The sequence below is a fragment of the Pholcus phalangioides genome, unplaced genomic scaffold (genome assembly GCF_987345545.1).
Source record: "Pholcus phalangioides strain wild (caught in Gottingen) unplaced genomic scaffold, Ppha-v1.0 ptg000015l_1, whole genome shotgun sequence".
NCBI lineage: Eukaryota > Metazoa > Arthropoda > Arachnida > Araneae > Pholcidae > Pholcus > Pholcus phalangioides.
The window spans coordinates 2,890,067-2,910,553 of NW_028301608.1; the positions used below are offsets into that span (position 1 = coordinate 2,890,067).

The 20,487-nt window shown below is 34.3% G+C and overlaps 1 protein-coding gene across 2 annotated transcripts in view; it reads left to right on the top strand.

Moving 5' to 3' along the window:
• Positions 1-20,487, top strand: part of LOC149075246 (scm-like with four MBT domains protein 2) — a 38,985-nt gene extending 18,498 nt beyond the window's left edge. For both annotated transcript variants that reach the window (XM_089242557.1, XM_089242558.1), the window contains exons 11-19: positions 1,428-1,507; positions 7,210-7,278; positions 7,472-7,689; positions 10,997-11,028; positions 12,774-13,023; positions 13,959-14,134; positions 15,271-15,827; positions 19,320-19,442; positions 20,258-20,487. In XM_089242557.1, coding sequence (XP_089098683.1) covers positions 1,428-1,507; positions 7,210-7,278; positions 7,472-7,689; positions 10,997-11,028; positions 12,774-13,023; positions 13,959-14,134; positions 15,271-15,827; positions 19,320-19,442; positions 20,258-20,395 — 1,643 coding nt within the window. In that variant the 3' untranslated portion in view covers positions 20,396-20,487. The remainder of the gene's footprint in view (positions 1-1,427; positions 1,508-7,209; positions 7,279-7,471; positions 7,690-10,996; positions 11,029-12,773; positions 13,024-13,958; positions 14,135-15,270; positions 15,828-19,319; positions 19,443-20,257) is intronic.

Sequence of the window (20,487 nt, forward strand, 5' to 3'; positions counted from 1 at the left end):
TTAGATTAGTATTAATAATTTAGTATTAATAATTTAGTACTACTAATTAGTATTACTAATTAGTATTTACTTTATTTATTTTATAAATTTCTTTAGTTTGTGCTTTTTTCAGGTATATTAATTATTGGCTTTCCATGTAAAGCATATTGCATTCAAATTTTGTTACTTTTCGAAAATAAAGACCTATAATCTCTGCAGCACTTGCAAATGTTCCTAGTTTGAGGGATAAAATTCTCCTAATAAGCAACATTAAATACACAAACAAAATATCTTGATGTGAATGTTCTAGTCCATTAACATAAAAATAATCTACGAAATAAAAGCACTATTAGTCTTTCAAATCGAATGTTCACAATGATAGTTATCTAAACCACCACTAATGAAATCTTAAGGAAAAGAATTTGTCATATTTTTTGAAAAAAATTTTGATCCTTCTACTTGCTCCCATAAGGCTATGTGTGATCTTAAAAAAAATTTTTTTTTTTGTTGATAATTAAAAAAAAAAGTTTCTAACTATTTTTGGCCGGGATTACACTATAAAAGTATGATAAAAGATCTTTTACAAAACTTGAAAAAAAACAACCAATGAGCCTATTGGTTACATTCGCTCGAATGTAACCGATACGCTTATTGGTTGCATTTTTATTTTTTTTTATAAAAGAACTTGTATCAAACTTTTATAGTGTAATCCCAGCCATAAGAAAAAACTGCAAATATGTGTGATATGCAAGGAAATATAATCGTACCAAGAAATAAATTTTTTAAATGTATAAATAATGTGGATTATATGTAGGAATTTTCATGTCGGCCATCTTATATTATCAACTAGAATTTTTTTATAGAAAATCTCTGGGATAAAGTCTCCACTTTATCATCAAATATTTCTGTTATAAAATTTTATAAATTTATGATCATTGATAATTTTTGTTGCTCCATGGTCATTTCTGCAGATTAATTGGTCTGGAACCTACAGTTTATTACTGAATTTGAAAGGCACAATTCGAAATGTTTTTCCTATATCTCAGTGAGGGGTTGGCGCACCCAGCCTTTTGAGGGGGGGAACTTCCTGCGGTAATAATGAGTTTTGCTTATCGTCATTTCTATTGTACCTCCATGTCAGGAAAGATTTAGAGAAGGACACATTGGGTATTGAACTAGCGACACCTTTGATCCTCCTTTGGTACTATAGGTAAATGTCATATCGACCTGGGCGACTTGCGTCTATAAATTTATAAATAAGTTTTCTCCTATTTTCATCTACAATATTTTTCTCATTTAGATTTATAAGGATATAATATGTTATTGATAGAAATACTTTTTTTCGGGTTGGTTGTGTGTGTGTTCTTAAAAAATATGTTTTATACATGTTATGTGCCTGACCTATTTCATAAGTAGTTATTTTTAATATTGGAATTTCATGTTTATAGAAAGTGGAGCTGTTTTTGAATGGGAAAAATATTTTCTGGCTCGTAACACAACTGCTGCTCCAGCGAACTTATTCTTTAAGGTAATTAATATGTGGAATGTAAAATTAGTGCTTAGTGAGTTGAATTTGCAGCCATTATTTATTAATTAATTTTCTGTTTTGGTTTAATTCCTAGTATTTGTTTATTTTTCTTCCTTTATCATTGATCTTTGATGTGGGCCAGAAAAAACTTGAAAGTTATAAATTTATAAGGTCTAAAATAAATTAAATTTTAGATGGCATTATCTTTTGAAATAGTACTATCGAATGTGTATAAGTGGGTACTAATAAGAGGATAAAGCATTTGTCCTATTTCTATACATTGATAGGAGAAAAAAAAATTGGATAAGTGGATATGTGTGTGGTTTCAGTAAATAAAACCACTGAAATCTGTATTGACCAACCTTTACTTAATATTAGCACAAAAAATGTTACATGTGCTTCATTCTCTAAGAAAAATTTTTTTGCACACGCCACATACTTTTTATCAATGCTCTCATAGAGTATTTGCGGTATGTCCTATTTTTGAAAGAAATCCTCCATTGTCTCTTTTGATTAAATTTTGAAAAATACAATATAGTATTCAACTTTCACAACAGGTCATTGGCTCAGCTAGATAGCTTTTCTAGGTGGTCGAAAAATGTTAGCTTTTTTTTTTTATTTTGTTCTTTTATATAAAACTGTTTTATGAGCTCATGTTTTTTAAGACCTTGTCACTGTATGAAATTGAAAATGGTCTATGAAATGTAGACCAGGGGTTCTCAAACTTTTTCACCTGCAGCCCTCTTTCCCCCTAAATAATGCTAATCTGCAGCTCCCTACAGCAGTCTAAAAAAAATCGCTCTAAAGAACCTTTGTTGCTGCTCGTTGGCATCCCTGACAGAGATTATCGCTGCACTGCACAGTTTGAAAACCCCTGGTGCAGACTATTGTATTGAATCAAAATCTTGAAATAACTATTTTACAACTTAAAATTATTTCTTATAAGAGATACTTACAGTAAACAAAAATTTCTCTACTATTTTTCTATACTTTACTCATTCTTGTGACAAAGCTTTTCATATTCTTAATTTCACAGCATGCCAAATGGCACCAACCCTGGCTTAATAGTATGTTTTATTTTTTTTTGTCTTAAAAAAATTAAGTGTAAATAGCTAATAAGTACATATCAGGTTTCCCCCCCCCCCCCATTTGTTTTCTTGTCTGCTTCCTTGTCAACAGATGTAAAAAAATATAATGTGATGAAAAGCTGCATGTGAAAAGCCATGTTTTCATGGTTTTATAATAGGATATATATAATAAATGAAAAGGTATTTCATTTAGATATGATCGAAGTGTTTAAAATTTTCAATGGGATGGGTAGGATGGACCATGAACTTTTAGTACACTGCCAATCGACTGCTTTTACAAGGGGACACCAGTATCGTTTGGTGAGGGGCAATGCAAGGTTATGGTGTCGCAGGGATTTTCTCTAATAGGGTTGTTAATAAATGGAATAGCTTACCCCCTGAGGTAGTAAATTGTAACACAATTGACACGTTTAAAAAGAAGTACGATAAACATGTTGGGGTAAATCGAGAAGCTATCCATTCTTAGAATAAGACAACCATAAGTATTCTTTATGGGCATTGTATAATATTTTATCATGTGTATATATTGTTTATAATTTGTGTTAATTGCATTTTTAATTGGGTTGCTATATTTTTGAAATATATGACATCCATATTTTTATGGGCATCTTTTCTCAGCCACCTCGTTGGGCATTTTGCCTGTTGTGGCGTTGTATTTGTATTACGAGTCAGATTTTCTGAGCTAAGGGGCCATCATGACTTTGAATATTAACTGTCATTAGTCCCAGAGTACCTGATTCATTGAAATGTTTTACATGATAGGATAAGTAGATATTATGCCGACAAAAGTTTGACTATGTACTGTGATGAGCATTCTCATTTTTTTTTTAATTATAACATACAAACATATATACAAGCATATATATAAACACATTCAACATACACTTTTGACCTCAAGGGACATACCTGTCCTTCCAGTAGGTCTACAAGGATTTCTCCGTGGATTATTTTTCTTAGCAACAGCCTATTATGGTTTAGGTCAGTTTATAATTGTTCAATATAAAGCTTTTTTTTTTTTTGTATTTATGTAACAAAGAAATTTTCCATACAGATGGATTGTATCATGTAGTTGTATTATTGTTGTAATATAGATTCTAGACTGGTATTCATAGAAAACGTGAATATATTGTTATTAGATCTTATGTCATTATTTGTGTGATTGATTGTATGGTATAGATTCATTATTTTTGGAGCGGTGTATCTATAACTCTTTTGAAATAACGTTTTATTTGTTTTCGGCACTTTATATATGTTATTTATCTAGATGACGTTCTATTTTTTTTTCATTCATATGAAATGTTAATGGGAATATTTTGGTGAAATGTTTTTAATTTTTATCATATCCTTTAGGTTGCTGCCCACAGGGCCGCAACTGGGGAGTGGGGGGAGAATCTGCAAGCAATCTGGTGCCTGGGCGCCAGATGAAAAGGGCATGCAAATTTCACCCTTTGACCTATCCTTCAACATTATAAGGTGGTGTCAAAATGCGAGCTTGATCGAACTGACAAGCATCTAGTTTCGGCCCTGGCTACACCATTGTTTTCAGACTGAAATCTTTGTAATTCTCATGTGTTGTAGAACTTGCATAGATAGAGATTTTAGTTCAAGATATATTTTTATTTGCTCTGATGGCTCTCCAGAAGTCCGAAATGACTTCTCGTGTTGTCTGGGAGTTTTACACTGCACTCTGTGTAATTTATCCAACAACAATAGAGTCAAGTTTTGCAGGGTACCTGGTCATTCAGGTATCTAAGGTAATGAATTGGCTGATAAGAGGTGACTAGAAATGGTTCCAAGATTCTCTTCATTGATCCCGAGACAGCTTTGGGCATTTCATGTGAATTGATTAGAAATACTGTTTTCAACTCGTTCAGGAAGAAACAGCGCGAAGATTGGTTGAAAATTGAAAGTCAGTAACCAAGCATCTCGGGCAGTAACCAAGTAACAGGCAAAACAGATTGTGACTCTCCTAGTTTTAGGCAAAAGGAGCTTATAAAGCTTAGCAAAAATTGTATTTGAAGAGCTATTGGGCTACTTATTGGTGGCTGAACTCTGAAAGAGCATCTTAATGTCATAGGATTTTGTAGTGACTCAACCTGTAGAGGTTGTTTATATGAGGAAGAAACAGCTACAGTGGAACTTTGGTTAACAAGCTTAATTCGTTCCGCCAACGTGCTCATTGTCCAAATAGCTTGTTATGCGAATCAAACTTTCCTGCAGGAAATAATGGAGACTCAGATAATTCGTTCCACAATTAGTCATTCACATAAAAATGACTAACAAAAACTGCATTCAATCAATAATTAAATACATTAAAAATTATACATAAGGCAATAAAATATACGTAATATATAAATAACATCATAAATAAACATACAGATAAAGATAAAAGATAATGTTTACAAATTATTAACTTACTCTAAACGACGAGAGAAGAGGATTATCATTTAGGGCGATTTAAAGACTCGCTTTCAAAAAGAACCTTATCTAATGACACTTGCTTTTACCTCTTTTTTTAGGATTTCTAGGAAATGGTAAATTTTTTTTTTATTTTTCTTGTTGTTGGAGAGATTGCACATTGCTACAGCTTCATTTGGGTGGTTCTTTTCTACAGACTTTTGCACAGATTCCCACATTCTACACATCTCTCTAATCTCATTTTATATGAGGTACTCCTCCTTACTTCTCTTTTTCTCAGACGAGATACCATTCACATGAACTCTTGCTGGTGCGTGCAAAAGGGATCCATTACTTCATCTACCGTCAACTTCTAGAAATCAACTTCTTCGTTCATCACTAGTTCTTGAATGCTATCCTCATGCACCTCCAGTCCATGATCTTCCCCAATCACAAAATCTCTTCCACAAGTAGTGGCTTTTGCATGAGCTAGCCTTCTTAAAATCATGTTCAATAATGCAATCAACCCAGTTTTTTTCCAAGCAGAATTTAAAAAAAATTTCAGGTGCACATACACATCGCTGCTGTGTTACATCTAAATGGCGTATCATAAATGTTCACACTCGCACGTGTGTTAAATTTCTGACTGAGGCATGCTTACCAGAGACAGTAGGGGAGAACATTACTGAAATTCCATAACACGAGTGTGGGCGAAAGCAAAAAACCATCAGTTATGTTGTAATGACATGAAAATAAAAAAAGCTGAAAATTTTTGCTTGTAATGCAAACCATAGCTTGTTAACTGGGTGAAAATTTTTTGCTCATTATGTGAATTGCTCATTAATCAAACCGCTCGTTAACCGAAGTTCCACTGTACTTTATTTCTGAATGTGGAATGTACTCTACTGATAGGTTTGAGTGCTTGGGTGTCATTCGCTGGAGGATTCAAGACATTCCCATTACATATTTGCTGCAGCTTCAGGTTTCCTGAGGACTTTTATTCATTTTCGGGACGTCAGTACAATAGACCTTTGAATGCAGTGCTAGCTTCCATTGAACCACCCACTTCTATGTATACTAATACTAAACCACGCATGCATCTTGCTTACATTCCTCTATAGAACTTCTAACAAATTGGTACATGTTGGAATGTGTGTGTACATTTTGTGAACATAATGTGATGTTTGTTTCTGTGCGATGCTTGTTATAGTGCTGCCATCTGTTTTTTGAATTATGGGTGAAGGGTAATGATTGAAGATTTGTACTTTTTAAGCCTGTTGCTTTCTGTGGCGAGACTTTTTAACTAGGAGATCAGCTCGCATTTGCGCCTCAAAGTTGGGAACCATGGAAAACCAACTTCAGCCGACCACCACTGTGGTGACTGTGGAGTTTGAACCCGGGTCCTCGCGATGCGAGTAAGTCACTATGACCACTTGACCACCACAGCGGCTCACTCCTATGTTTAAGTCTAAGAGTACCCATGGTAGTTTTGAATACCATCCTTAATTCAAAAGCATAACGACTTCAGTTACAAGTGTAGTTATTGAAACCATATTTTAAGGTGTGGTACTACTTGAGTGGTTTGGGATTGTTGCAACATTATTTAAGTGAAATGATATGAGGATGTAAGTAAATTAATTGCAAGAGAAAAAAAAGGATAAAAATATTTTAAATTGAATTTATTTTAGTATGAGTGTTTGGAAATGGTTGTAACAATTTTTTTCCACACACAATTCACACAAGAATGATTCAGACCAGGTTTTTTTTTATGTTTCATAGCATTTACTGTGTTGTATGTGACATTTTTAGAGTGATGAATTGTTTAAATCAATGAAGTGTTTCACACTTTTCTTGAATTATTCACCTTTCTGATAGTCCCATATATGAATATTCAGAGACGAAAATTCTCAACTCCCAGTATGCGAGCTGTTTCGGATCGCACCCAGTGGCACAGAATCAAATGTTTATGTATGAGTTTTTAAATATGTTTTTCTTATCCAGAATGGGAAATAAACAATAACTGTTCATTAAATATGGTTGTGCAAAGGGAGAACAAAAAGCCACATGGTGCTCTTCGAAATTGATCGCTCTGTACTACATGTATGAATTGAAAATACATTTTTTTTCTCCTCGTTTGTTCTTAACTTTAAATCAGAATGACTTTCGATTTATGTTTGAGAGCCTTTTCACAATTTTGCTTTTATTTACTTGTGTTAGTGTGAAATTGACTCTGAATTTGAGGCTGGTATGAAGCTTGAAGCTGTGAATCCATTTTCTGCAGATGAGGTAAAATTTAGGCAGTTCTGTTAAAATTTTTTTCTTGTTCAGAATTCTTTATTTACATGATTCATTCTTAATGAGCATTAGAGAATTAGTGATAATTCTTGAGGCCATCGATTCCTTCAGAAACTGAAATTTATAAAATAGCTCATATCTTTTGCTTCATCAATTCTGATTAGTGGCTTTTATTTTCCTGTAGATACATGCTGCAACTATTGAAAAAATATCTCAGTCTTTATTATGGATTCGATTGGACAGTTCTAAAGAAGCAAAGCTCAGCCATGTTGTACCAATGAACTCTTTTGAAGTTTTCCCCGTTGGTTGGTGCGCAAGTAATGGTTACCCCCTCCATACACCTGCATTGCTGGATACTGTATCAATATCCAAAGTTCTTCCAATAGAATCACCTGAATCAAGGTAACCATAATGTTTATCTCACTCTGGTAATTTGCTTTCATTTTAACAACATCCCAAGAACAATATCAGGATAAACTTATGTGATTGTTTTCTATTCTTTATCAAATATTCTTGTCTAAAATTGATGAGATATTTATCAATTCATGACTTTCATGTTAATTTATCTGCTGTAATATGAAGAGGTTTACATACTGCTTTACTATTGTTATAGGGTTATGACACTTATTGTATTCAAATTTTGTACATAAAATATAACTAACTTGTTATATACTGAGGGAGCCATTGAAGCAATTGAAACTCTGAAACATGTTCCTCAAACCAATCTGAAATAATTCCAGCCCATGGGAGGGTGCATTGTCCGGCTGGAAATATCTATCACCATTATCAGGAAACATTATGGCCATAAATGGGTGCACATGGTCAGCAACGATGTAGAGGTAGGTGCTGGCATTGACGGATGTTTCCAGTGGAAATAAGGGACCAATAGTACACCAGGAAAATGCTCCCCAGACTGTGATTCCACTGCCTCCCACTTGAACAGTTGCCATGTGGCATGCCGCATCCATGGCTTTGTGCTGCTTGCGTCACACACAGATCTTGCCATCAAGGTCATGGAGAAGAAATCTTGACTTGTTAGACCAGACAACCTTCATCAAGTGTCCTATTTTGGCTTTCTGTACTCCTTAAAAGCTGTTTTCTTTGGTTTTGCAGCAAAATCAAAGCGACTCTTTTTTTGTCACCAGTTATTAAAACCAATTTGTTTTAAGATCTGTCTTGTAGAGTGTTATGATATGCTTTGCAATGATCCTGAGTTCTATTGTGCTGCAATTTGTTGTGTTGCAGCTCTTCCGTTGCTGCACACAGTGTGTGCCAGTTGCCTGGAACCTCTTTCATTCACAAGCGATTTCCGTCCATTATTCCGCTCAAAGTTTTTTGGCTTAACTGCCATTCTTTGAAAACTCGAGATGCTGTTGTACAAGAAAAGCCAAGAAGGGTAGTAGCTTTGGAAATACTGGAATCGTCCCTTCTGGCAATCATGTCTGCGTTAAAAGTCATTCAACGTAAACAATAAATCAGATCATTCCGCGAACTTGATTGGAAAGACTATTATTAAAAATATTGAAGAGTGTGTGAAACCATTTTACTTTTATAGTCACACAATGACAATTACATTTTACAAAATTTTCACACTGAATTTCATTTAATTTTTTGCAATCTGCAAACCACACCCTCAATCATTGGCGATAAATGCTGAAATATTCAGTCATATCTAGATAAATATTGCATTTAAAAATATTGACTCTTTTGTAAATGTCTTTTTGGAGCATGATCTACATTTCACAAATTGGATGTTTTAGTACACAACAACTGCATAAAAGTTGTTAACTTTTTTTTACGTATACGACCCCTCAAAAAATTAACACAATCCAAGGTCGTATACTGAAAGAAAAATAAAAAATAAACATTTATGCAGTTGTTGTGTACTAAAACATCCAATTTGTGAAATGTAGATCATGCTCCAAAAAGACATTTACAAAAGAGTCAGTATTTTTAAATGCATTATTTATCAAGATATCTGACTTTGAATTTTTCAGCATTTATCGCCAGTGATTGAGGGCGTGGTCTGCAAATTGCAGAAACGTAAATGAAATTCAAAGTGAAAATTTTATAAAAAATGTAATTGCCATTGCGACTATAAAAGTAAAATGGTTTCACTCTTCAATATTTTTAATAATGAAGCCTTTCCGGTCAAGTTGTTTCACAATGAAATCATCTTTTCATTTGCTTTTCTTATGTGACAATAGTCAGGCCCGAATTCAAGGCAATGTGTTGGGAGGGACAATTTATTGTTTGGTTCATTGGATATTACTGCCAGGACATTTTAAACAACAGATTTTCCTCATAATATTGAGCTCTTGAAAGGAACAATCACCCTCATGGCTCCCTTCTGCAAATGTGCTTTCCAGTGGTTTGAAATTGGAACCAGCAACATGTAATGAAATTTGATTCTATCTGCTGATTTTTGATTTCACTTGGTCCTCAAAAAGTTAATAGTTTTTAATCACTATATTTGAATTTCTGAGAATTTCGAATAAATATTCTACGAATGACTCAGGAAAAGAAGTCATCTCAAAGTATGTTGAATCAAACCCAGGCAATGATCAAGAGTGAACTCTCAAAAAGAAACATATCATTTTAAATATGAAATGGGTGAATTTTGGTGGAAGAAGCAAGATCAAAGGTTCAAAAATGTTTGAAACTGAAGAGAACAAAAGCACAACTTTTAGACTTACATCAGCAGCAAAAACAAGAAAAATAATTACTTTTCTAATGAGTTTTAAGTATCTCCTTTAGTGATTTTTTTTAAAATTAGTGTCTACAAGCTAAATCTAAAAACTCTCATTTTCGAATTATTTCTAAAATCTGTAATACCATATGTCAGCCTCTCATTTGTTGATATTGTAGTGAATGTAGAAGTATGAATATCAAGAAGTCTCCCGAAATTTTTTTGATTCAAAAATTTAAAAAATATATTTCTTCTAGAGGAAATCTCTATGTATTTTGTACCTTCTTCTGAGCTGAGATAACACTTTTTTGAAGTAAAACGTGTAATCCTGTGTACGCTACCACATATATGTATATAAAACTGTGTATTTTATTTACTGCCAAAATTTTAAAGTGCTACAATAACATTTTTGCTGCTATGAAAATAATTTTTCCTGCTACAAAAATAAAATTTCCATTTTCCACTCTTGTAAGGGGCCGTTCAAGTATTATGTCATCATCAATGGGGGGGGGGGTGTTCCGATTTGCTGACTTTTGATGACAGGGGGGGGGGTCAGCGTTTTGCTGACTTTTGATGACAAGGGGGGGGTCAGCGTTTTGCTGACTTTTGCTGATAGGGGGGGGTCAAAAATTGCTAAAAATTTGCTTATGTAATACTTGAATGGCCCCTAAGTATTTGAAAAAAAAGAAAAATGAAAACGGGATATATATAACCAATGACTATCTGGGTGTTTATCTTTATAAACACCCAGAATGTGTGTAAGCATAGAATGTGTGTTATAAGAAGATTGTGGTACTTATTCCATCAAATCATAATCCATCTTTATAAATAGATTTATAAAGATGATATAAATAGATAAAGCAAAATTTGCAAATGTGGTTGTATATGCAAATTGTTTATGATAAAATCAACTCATTGATATGTAATAAATTTATCATTCAGTGTTTGACCATAAATTAATTGAATTAGCATTTTATCTATATTCTCGTTGTGATAGGAATTTTTTTTTTTTTGCTCCAGCTCTAAGCCTAAAACTGCAGTGTCTTCGAAAGGTATTGTATTTTATTGAACTTTCTTTTTTTTGGGAAAATTCATTGCTGAAGTTTAGTTTTTCTAATATGATTTTGTGAAATTAATATTATTTCAATGTGTTCTGGTGTATGAATCTATACTGACTATAATATGATTTTTATAATAAAGACTGCATTTAAGTAAATACAGAAAAGAATGTACTTAAAAACAATGAATTATTTTTTTAACCAGTCATCTGGAACAATTAATTTCTCCTTTTTCCTTTATTTTTTTGAAAGTTTGAAGCTAATAAAATTTATTTTCCTGATTAAAATTTCTAATGAATACATTGAAACTGACTACACACACTCATCATGTTCTTATTGACATCATATACCGTCGTAGCCAGATGACTGGTTAAATGGGAAATAAGAAGAAATTTATTGTCATTCCACGTGATGGCAATCAAGGTTGAAAAAGTTTATATTTAAACAAAAAAAAGGTGAACAAAACTAAAAAAAGTGAAAATAATGGGGGAAGGAAGGTAAGGTAGCTAAATTACAAAAGCAGAAAAAAAAAGAATATTGAATTTTTATTTTACAAAAAAGGTAGTTCTAAAAAAACATATAATTTTTAAGAGTAAATTAAATCATGTCAAGCCAGCAAATAAACAATTCTTTTCGTGATTAATTAAAATAAAATATATGTATGAGTAGTCCAGCATACCATCAAAATACATAGTTTTGGGGGGGGGGGGAAGTGACATTTTTTTAAGAGACGTAGATGTAAAAATGATTTTTAATAGAAGTGGCATGTAATTATAAAAGTGTATAGCTGAGTCCTGCCTGGGAAAACAAGGTGCAATTAATTATGTTCTTCAATAAACTTGACTATTTTTTGTATGCTTTATGAATCAAATAAAAAAATGTCAACACAAAGTTCTACAAGAGGTTTTTGAAAGAAAGCACCAAAATGTTTTGCGTTTGTATAAATTAGGCTGTATTTAGATTCAATTTTGAGCCTTTGAATGGGAGAAAAATTATAAATAGTATGAAATGAATGTTAAATGTTCGATGGATCACTGATAATTTTTTGTTTACTCCGACTCTGCCACTATGCAGGGCTAGAAGAAATCTCTGCAATGGGATAAGTTTGGTGGCAGAGTTGTGGCACTCATTCATGTTAACTTTTGTAACAAATTTTGAACCCCACCTCTATGACAAATGATTGACGAAATAAAGGCTGAATTAGGGCTTACAGGACACCCTGTATACACAGTGGATTTATTTATATCTATTCTGCAGTAAGCTTAATAGTAAATGTATATGATTGCCCACTCAAAAATAAATCAAGGAACCAATTTTGTGTTTAATAACCCCTCAAATCACATAGATGAAACAATCTAATCTGCAATAAGCAATGTAAATCAATCAAGCGCAACACACAAATATGGGCGAGGTCCTCCTACTTTGTGGTACTCTCAAAGATGCTTGGCACTGGAGTAAATAAAACTCGACGCAACAATCCAGAATTCTGTCAGCTTTACAACCACTGCTCCAACAGTCTTATGAAATAGGCTACAAAAGACGTACAATCTGTAAAATGCATATGAAATTTAGATAGACATAAAATTTTCTCAAAAAGAGCTAGTTAAAGAAATCAGTGTTTCATAACTCTGTATTGTGAATTTGCAATTTTATTGGAAAATCTGAGTAAAAAAAAAGTTTCATTTGTAATTGCACTGCATTGGCACTTATTGCTTTTCATTTTGTATTTTGAATGGAAGCTTCATCAAGAGGAAATTTCTGGTGTCCAAAAATTTATTTTAACCATTGCTGCTTTACTGGGCCTTATTTGAGCAAGTGTCGTTTGGCAGAGCTTCCTCAGACCATTGGACCTGGACCGGTAGATTTAGTAATGAAAGATGTACTGACGAGACTCATAAACATTGCTTACAAATCCTGCCGTGTACTAAAAGAACTTCAAGTATATGGAAAAACTGATCCTACCATGGTACAGCAGATAATCAAAGCCAAGTAAGCTTTTAAAATTTTTTCTCTATGGGGGGGGGGTGTCTACATTTAGTTTTAACTACCATTATCATTATTGTATACCATTCACATGTCAACTGATTAAATTGCATTTCAGTTGCTCAGAAATGGTTCTGTGCATTTAGTGACTATTTTTCTACAGCTATTTTGTAGATATTTGTAGAATATCGTAATCCGGGGCTACTTTGTACCTGCAGTGGTGATTTTGCACCAGTGCTGAAAAATGATTCAACGTTAGCTAGCAGCTATAGGAGATGTTATCAGTCAACTCTTATATTTGATTGATTTGACCTTGTTACTGATGCATCTCCCATTTTGGATATAGTTTGCTAACCATATTTGTGCTGCTCAATTTCGGCTAGAAATTTTGTCACAGAATTTGCTCCTTTTTTCAGCATTGGTCACCCCTGTATAGGTGCAAAGTAGCTCCACATTACAGTACTTGCAAAGTTTCAAATGTTGATAGTGAGAGCAGCAAAATATTGTATGAATTTTGACACTTTTGTTGCATTTGATATTTTTATTGCATTCCGCATTAATTTGAAATAATTTGCTGTAATGTATAATCTACACTATTTATGTCTTTATTAAACCTTAAAATCTAATAAGGCCAGTATCATCTAAGTCCGGTCCACATTAGTTTTGATAATCAGGATGTTATCGTATTTAAAAGTTCTCAAACTTTCCAAAAGAACTTTTGGCACCTCCCAGTTCGAAAACCATTGTTTTAGATCATGAATGGTTGTCCTGATTTACAATGTCTATGTTTCAAACTAAAGTTATTTGAGATTTTAGTTAAAAAAATAATAAAAACAAACTTTTTGCTTGTGCATAAATTGTATTATTTTGCAATGAGAGAAAGGATGATATTATGTGAATTTAATATTTATTTACATGCATGTCAATTCTGAATGTTTCAGATACAGAGGGAAGGTTTACAGAGCCACGGTAGAGTTTGTCAGAAATAGCGACCAGGTTGAAGAATTTTGTCGCAAAATATGTGGCAAGTTACAATGCTGTCCTCATTTGTTTGGCCCAAATCGTGTAGGACAAGATTGTCCTGAAAAATGTTACACCTTGACTAAGACAAAATTCGGTATGTTTTTCATTTCTTCTAATTCTACTACACTATGTAACACAATTTTGGTTCCTGGTTAACCAGTATCATTTCTCAATGGCTTATGATTAAAAAGAGCAGAAAATAAAAATTTTATGTTTTAAACTTTGCTTTTGAACACAGGAGAGTTAGTTGTTATTTTACAAATACAAATACAATGCCACAACAGGCAAAATGCCCAACGAGGTGGCTGATAAAAAGGTGTCCATAAAAATATGGATGTCATATATTTCAAAAATACAGCAACCCAATTAAAAATGCAATTAACACAAATTATAAACAATATATACACGTGATAAAAAACAATCAGATCAAATAACTCTGAAATTTTTAAAAAATTGATAAAAGGTCAAACACCCCTGACCTTGTGGTGGCCGCTGTGGTGGTCGAGTGGTTATAGTGCCGGACTCGTGATGCGAGGATCCGGGTTCGAACCCCACAGTGGTGGTCGGCTGAAGTTGGTTTTCTGTGGTTCCCAACTTCAAGGCGCAAATGCGAGCCGATCTCCCCGTTAAAAAGTCTCGCCACAGAGAGCAACAGTCCTACAACGGTAAATCATTCAACCATAACACTTCACTCATAGTTAGTAAAACTGGGGGCAGATGACAGCACTACACATAACAAGCATTACACAGGAACAAACTTTACGTCAGGTTGCACTACACGTACACGCACATTCCCGCATTTACCGATTCGTTGGGGGGTTCCGCGGGGGGAGTGCATATGTGGTGTAGCAGTAGTAGGTAGGGGCTCGGAGATCCATGATGTTCTTAAGTCAGCCACCTCGTTGGGCAATTTGCCTGTTGTGGCGTTGTATTTGTATTTGTATTTGTATTTGAAATTCACAATTTTTCAAAAGTTTGATGAATGGTAAAAATACCTGAAATTCAAAATTCTGCTGTGGCAAAGATCAAATCCATCAATCACACATTTGATTTAGTGAAGCTTGTCTTAAGACTGAATGCCAGAACTTGCTGCCAACCATCTTTTTGCAAAGATCTCTTCCAGCCCAGCTTCGTAGCAGAGTCCTAGTATATTTAGATTGCATTATGACTATTTATGTAACTGATTAAGTGTTAACTTTTTCTATTAGCTGAATTTTTTTTTCCTTGCAGGTCACGGGTTCCTGAAAAGGCAAGCAAAACCCCCTGTTAAAAGTAGTGCTGCCACTGCTGCTGGTTCAGATGAGAGCCCAGATACAAGGAAGGGACCTGGAAGAAGGAAAAAAAAGAAAAGAAAACATGTAGTTAGCCGAGATGTTGGTACTATTGGAGATAGTAGTCAAAGGGAGAACACGCAGGCAGAGGTAAAGCAAGAATCAAAGGAAACATTAGCACATAGCTCTGACGAATCTGAAGAAGACAAGCCGACAAGAAAGAAAACCAAAGATTCAACTGTCTCTCAACCATCGGAATCTAGAATAGTCACACGTGGTGCCAAGTTGCCAAATTACGGTTTAGCCTTACAGTCATGGAAAAGGAAAGTTCCTACACCTAGCGTCGTGCTGAGTAAAGACATTAGTGGTACTCCTCCTGTTGTGCCGATAGTCAAAAAGAAAGGCCGGCCTCCAGGAACTGTTAAGAAAGTTGTGAGCAACACTGTCCATTATACCAAAGTTCTAGATGAAAACAACCCTCGACCTCAGAACACAGTCAGTACCAAACACACAAGAGTAAGTTCAACGCAACTCTTTCAATTAAAATGAAAAGTACAGAGGGACAAAATCAAACTTATATAAAAATATTTCATTATACCATCATCGTCTATTATTAATCTATCACCAGATGAAGATCTCTTCTAAATTTATGGTAGTTTGTAAATATGTTTCTATGGTCATAATGCTGGCAGAGGGGTATGTTGGAGGAATCCAGTGTCCCCTGTTCATGATGTACCATAGATGGTTATTTATAGGTGCTGGTGATATGTTTGTTTTTGGAAAGGATGACATTATGTATTAATGGTCACTACTATCCTGCATTTTTCCAAAAAGGTCAATTTTTTCATATTATTGAGTTCATCAATATATAGCCCCCCCCCCCACCCCAACATAAGATCATTCCTCTCTGAATTTATGTTCGGTTACTTATGGGCTGCACTCAAAAGTTAAATATTAGACTACAATTGATTTGAAAAAGAGCAGTTGGGGTGAATATGTAGGGTCTAAGCATCATGGTGGACTCGCATCACAAGGATTCAGTTTTGAACCCTGTAGGAGGCAGTGGTGGTCTGCTGAATTTGGTTTTCTGCGGTTTTTGTACCGTTTTTTAAGAAACACAATTTACCTGGGATTTTTCATGGTCATTCTAGGGCAGGGATTAAATCAACAAATAAGTGAAGACATATTAAAGCTTGGCCTGTAAGTTAAACATCAATCTTCAAGTTGTTATTTTCCAAACGGTTCCTTCAGTGAGATGATGACATTTCAAAGAGGTCTTAAAGCATGCATTCCTAACGAATCAGCGGCAGGTTATTTCAAAACAAAAATAAAATAAAAATTAGACAACCACACAGTCCTCCCTAGTTACAGGTTACATCAAAAGAGAAGGCAGTTTGCTGACAACAGCTCAGACAGTACATTTCGTACAGTTAAAGCCGTTCCGGCGTGCAACATACATGGTGTCGGTAAACAAAACAATGCCGGAAATAGAAATTTGTTGTTTTTTTACAACTTTAAGGTACAAGTAAGAGCAGGTCTCTCATTTAAAAATAGTCTCTCTGCAGACAGCAAGCAGTTCCTTGAACTTGATACTTACATAAGCACCAAAATTTAGGAATCTACCGCTTTCAATTTCAATATGGAAGGCAGAGATAGCAGCACTTCTTGAGCACAAAAAAATGATAACTCTGACTACATAAATACACTAACTAGGGCCACAAATATGCATACACAACTCTTTCTGGGATACACAAATTTTTTTTAGAACAGTGTTTCCAGCGTTGTGAAACACTCAGCCAGCTGAGAGAAGTTGGTTTTCCAGCTTTGGGGCACAAATGTGAGCCGGTCTTCCATTTAAAAAGTGTCTCCACAGAGGACAGGCACACAATACTGACATAATGTGAAAATTCAAGCATTTTGATCTTTACTTCAGAAAATGGAAGACAGATGACAGCATGAACACGAAACAAGCGCAACTTTATAACATAGATATGTTAGGGGGGCTACATATTCACTCATAATACACATTCCAGCATGTGGCAATTCGTTAGAAATTCCAAAGAGGAATGTGTGTATGAGGTGCATGTACGGTAAAGTAATAGTAGTAGTGTTTCCAATGGCCTGGAAAATCAGGGAAATAAAAAATGGGAGGAAATATGAAATATTTGGCAAAAGTCAGAGAAATGTCAAAATATTTGATACAAGTCGGGGGGAAAAGTTTTTGTGAAAGGGGAAAAATCCTCGAAAAACAAAAATTTGCAACTTTGGAGGTTAACCCTTTGTTGTCCAGAGGTTTTTCAGTTCATTGGTACTTAAAGTTTGTGCTTTCTAATGCCCCCACCCCGCCTGTAATGATGATTGCTGGGAGCCATCCCTATTTGTTAGTGTTTGTGTTTTTATAAGTTGTTTATAATCTATTGTACTCATAACTCATAAGCTATCCAAAAAACACAAAAGCCAATATCTGGTGGGGAGCCTTCCTGTAACGGTAAGGAGCCCATTATAACAATGAAGTACTACTTTTTCCCGTTGTCTATTTCACCTTGAAATAGGACTGCTAATGGTTAATATTTTGAATTACCGTATTTTAGCATGTATAAGAAACCTCCCGATTTTTTTGGGCTTAATTTGAAAAAAAATCAGAAAGATATGCCTATATATAATACTATTCTACCTATATATATATATATTAAGAAACCCTTTCCATTTTTCAGACTCAATTTTTGACAAAAAAGATGCTCCTTATACTCATTGAAATACAATATACAGTCAGATCTCTATATTCATGTTCTTTCTGTTTTGAGAAAACACTGTTCCTGCATTTTTTCTAGTATCAGAATGAAATATGAATTGTATGTGTTAATGACGACTCTCCAGGCTCTTCTAGTGCTTCCGGAAATTTTTCTAAAAGACAAAAGAAAGTGAAAACTTTACAAGAAAAATTTGATATATCAACTGTGTATAGCAATACTAACGACCATATTCACCAACACAGTTTAAACTACAATCGTAGGTTAAACAATTAGCGATCGACACAGATTGGTTAAAATCCTCAATTTGATTAATCCGTTTTGATCTTCAATCCTTGGAATTAGTGGAGATAACTGCTTCTGAAACTGAAGTTTTATTCTTCCATGAAGAAGATCAAGATGAAGAAGTGGGAGACATGTTCCCTATGAGCAACATAACAGATGGGCTTCACAACTTTAAATCGTCACTGGGTTATTACATTGATAAAGAAATAATACATAGTAATACTGATTCTACATATGTAGATGAAGCATTACCAATGTACTCCAACATATTTAATTAAATGAAGAAGAAATTATAATGAAACATTACTGAAATCATCACAGAGAATCGATCCCCCCATTGCTGCTTTGTACCTCAGAAGCACCCTTCTCTTTTCATTATATGCCTACAAAACAAAATTTTCTGGTTTTGGTTATTCGCACACAGGGACTCTTGGAAAGTAACCCCTGTGAATACTGAGGGCTGACTGTATTTCTCCCAGAGTTTTGGTCAGAGAAATGATCAAGCAGATTTTTCTGGAAACAAATAGAAATGTTTAAGAGAGGCATGTGTGGGTGATTAGTTCAAAAAATTAGTTAAAAGTCCTCGTATCTTCCCCTTTCTTTTATCGAAATTAAAAAAATATTCTCACAAGAGTAAAAAAAACATTATATTTGTAAAAAAGGCTGCTCATTTGCAGCCTATATTATATATTTGTGTAGTAATTAGACCTGTGGTTATTGTTTGTTTGAATATAAAAGCTTCCATAAAATCAGTTTAATGCATACAGTCGATGTTCGTTATAGGAACCATTGAATTACAACGACCGGTACAATAAGTCCCAAATGTTTTCATAGAATGACCACCATATATGTTTTACAGCGGGAAGAAGGGGGGTCATTATATCGAGTGCTAACTATATAAATGTTAATCCCATTTCTTTTATTCTATCAAATATGTACTGCTCTGGAAATTGATAGCTGTCTCTCTCCAAAGGTCTTAAAGGATGCAGAACAGATAGGATTGCCGAGTAATCCAGTGGACTGGTCTATCGATGATGTGTACAAATACATAAAGAGCACACCCTGTGAACCTCTTGCACGATTGCTCAAAGCACAGGTTTGATTTTTTATCTTTTTATTTTTGCTTTATTCCCCCGACAAAGTGAGATAGTGGGTGAGTGAGAAAAATGAGTGAGTCACTCATATGATCACTCACTCAATAACTTTACTACTCATTTGATCACTAAATCATTTACTCACTCTGTCATTCGTACTATCACTCACCCATGTGGTCACTGGCATCTCAATCGCTTACTCACTCAGTCATTCATATTGTCACTCAGTCACTGGCAGCTCAATTGCTTACTCACTCTGTCACTCACCCACTGCCTTGATTACTTATATAGGTATTCATTTTTGCTCACTCACACGGTCATTCCTATCATCACTCACTTGCACTGTTATCAGTGAATTTTCCTATAGGTGAATTGCATGGCAGTGAATTTTCCATAAATACTCTTTAATCTATTACTTTCATTCCCACAGTCATAATTGAATTATAACTGCATATAATTACTGTTGCCCTCTCTCAAACATAAGTAATATGCTTAATCTCTCTCAATATTCTTGAAACAAGATGGTTTACATCAGTTTCCCAAACTTTTTATTATACCACCCCTTCTTTGAAAAAAAAAAATTGTTCTTCCCCACAACTCAATTCATAGAATCCTATCAGAGACGTCATTTATACTTTTCCCGGGGGTGGAGAGGGGCAAATAACATGTACTCAATATATATATATATACACACCATATTTAGTGTTATTTTCAAAAGCCTCCCCCCAACATGGCAGGATTCTTCAAATTAAATGCAATATATAACTTTGGTATCTTGTTTGCTTGTGCTTTTTTTTCTCATAAATTTTTATTTCAGGAAATTGACGGGCAAGCTCTCATGATGTTGACTCTCCATAGTGTGCAAGAGTTTTTGCATTTGAAACTTGAGCCTGCAAGGATGCTCTGCACTATCGTAGAAAGTCTCAAGTACGAGTTCATCACAAAGTTTACGTGACCTGTGTCACAGGCATATATAATTTAATTGGACCAAAACACACACAAAGAGTAGTGGATTATGCACAATTCTCATTTTTTATTCGTTTTTTT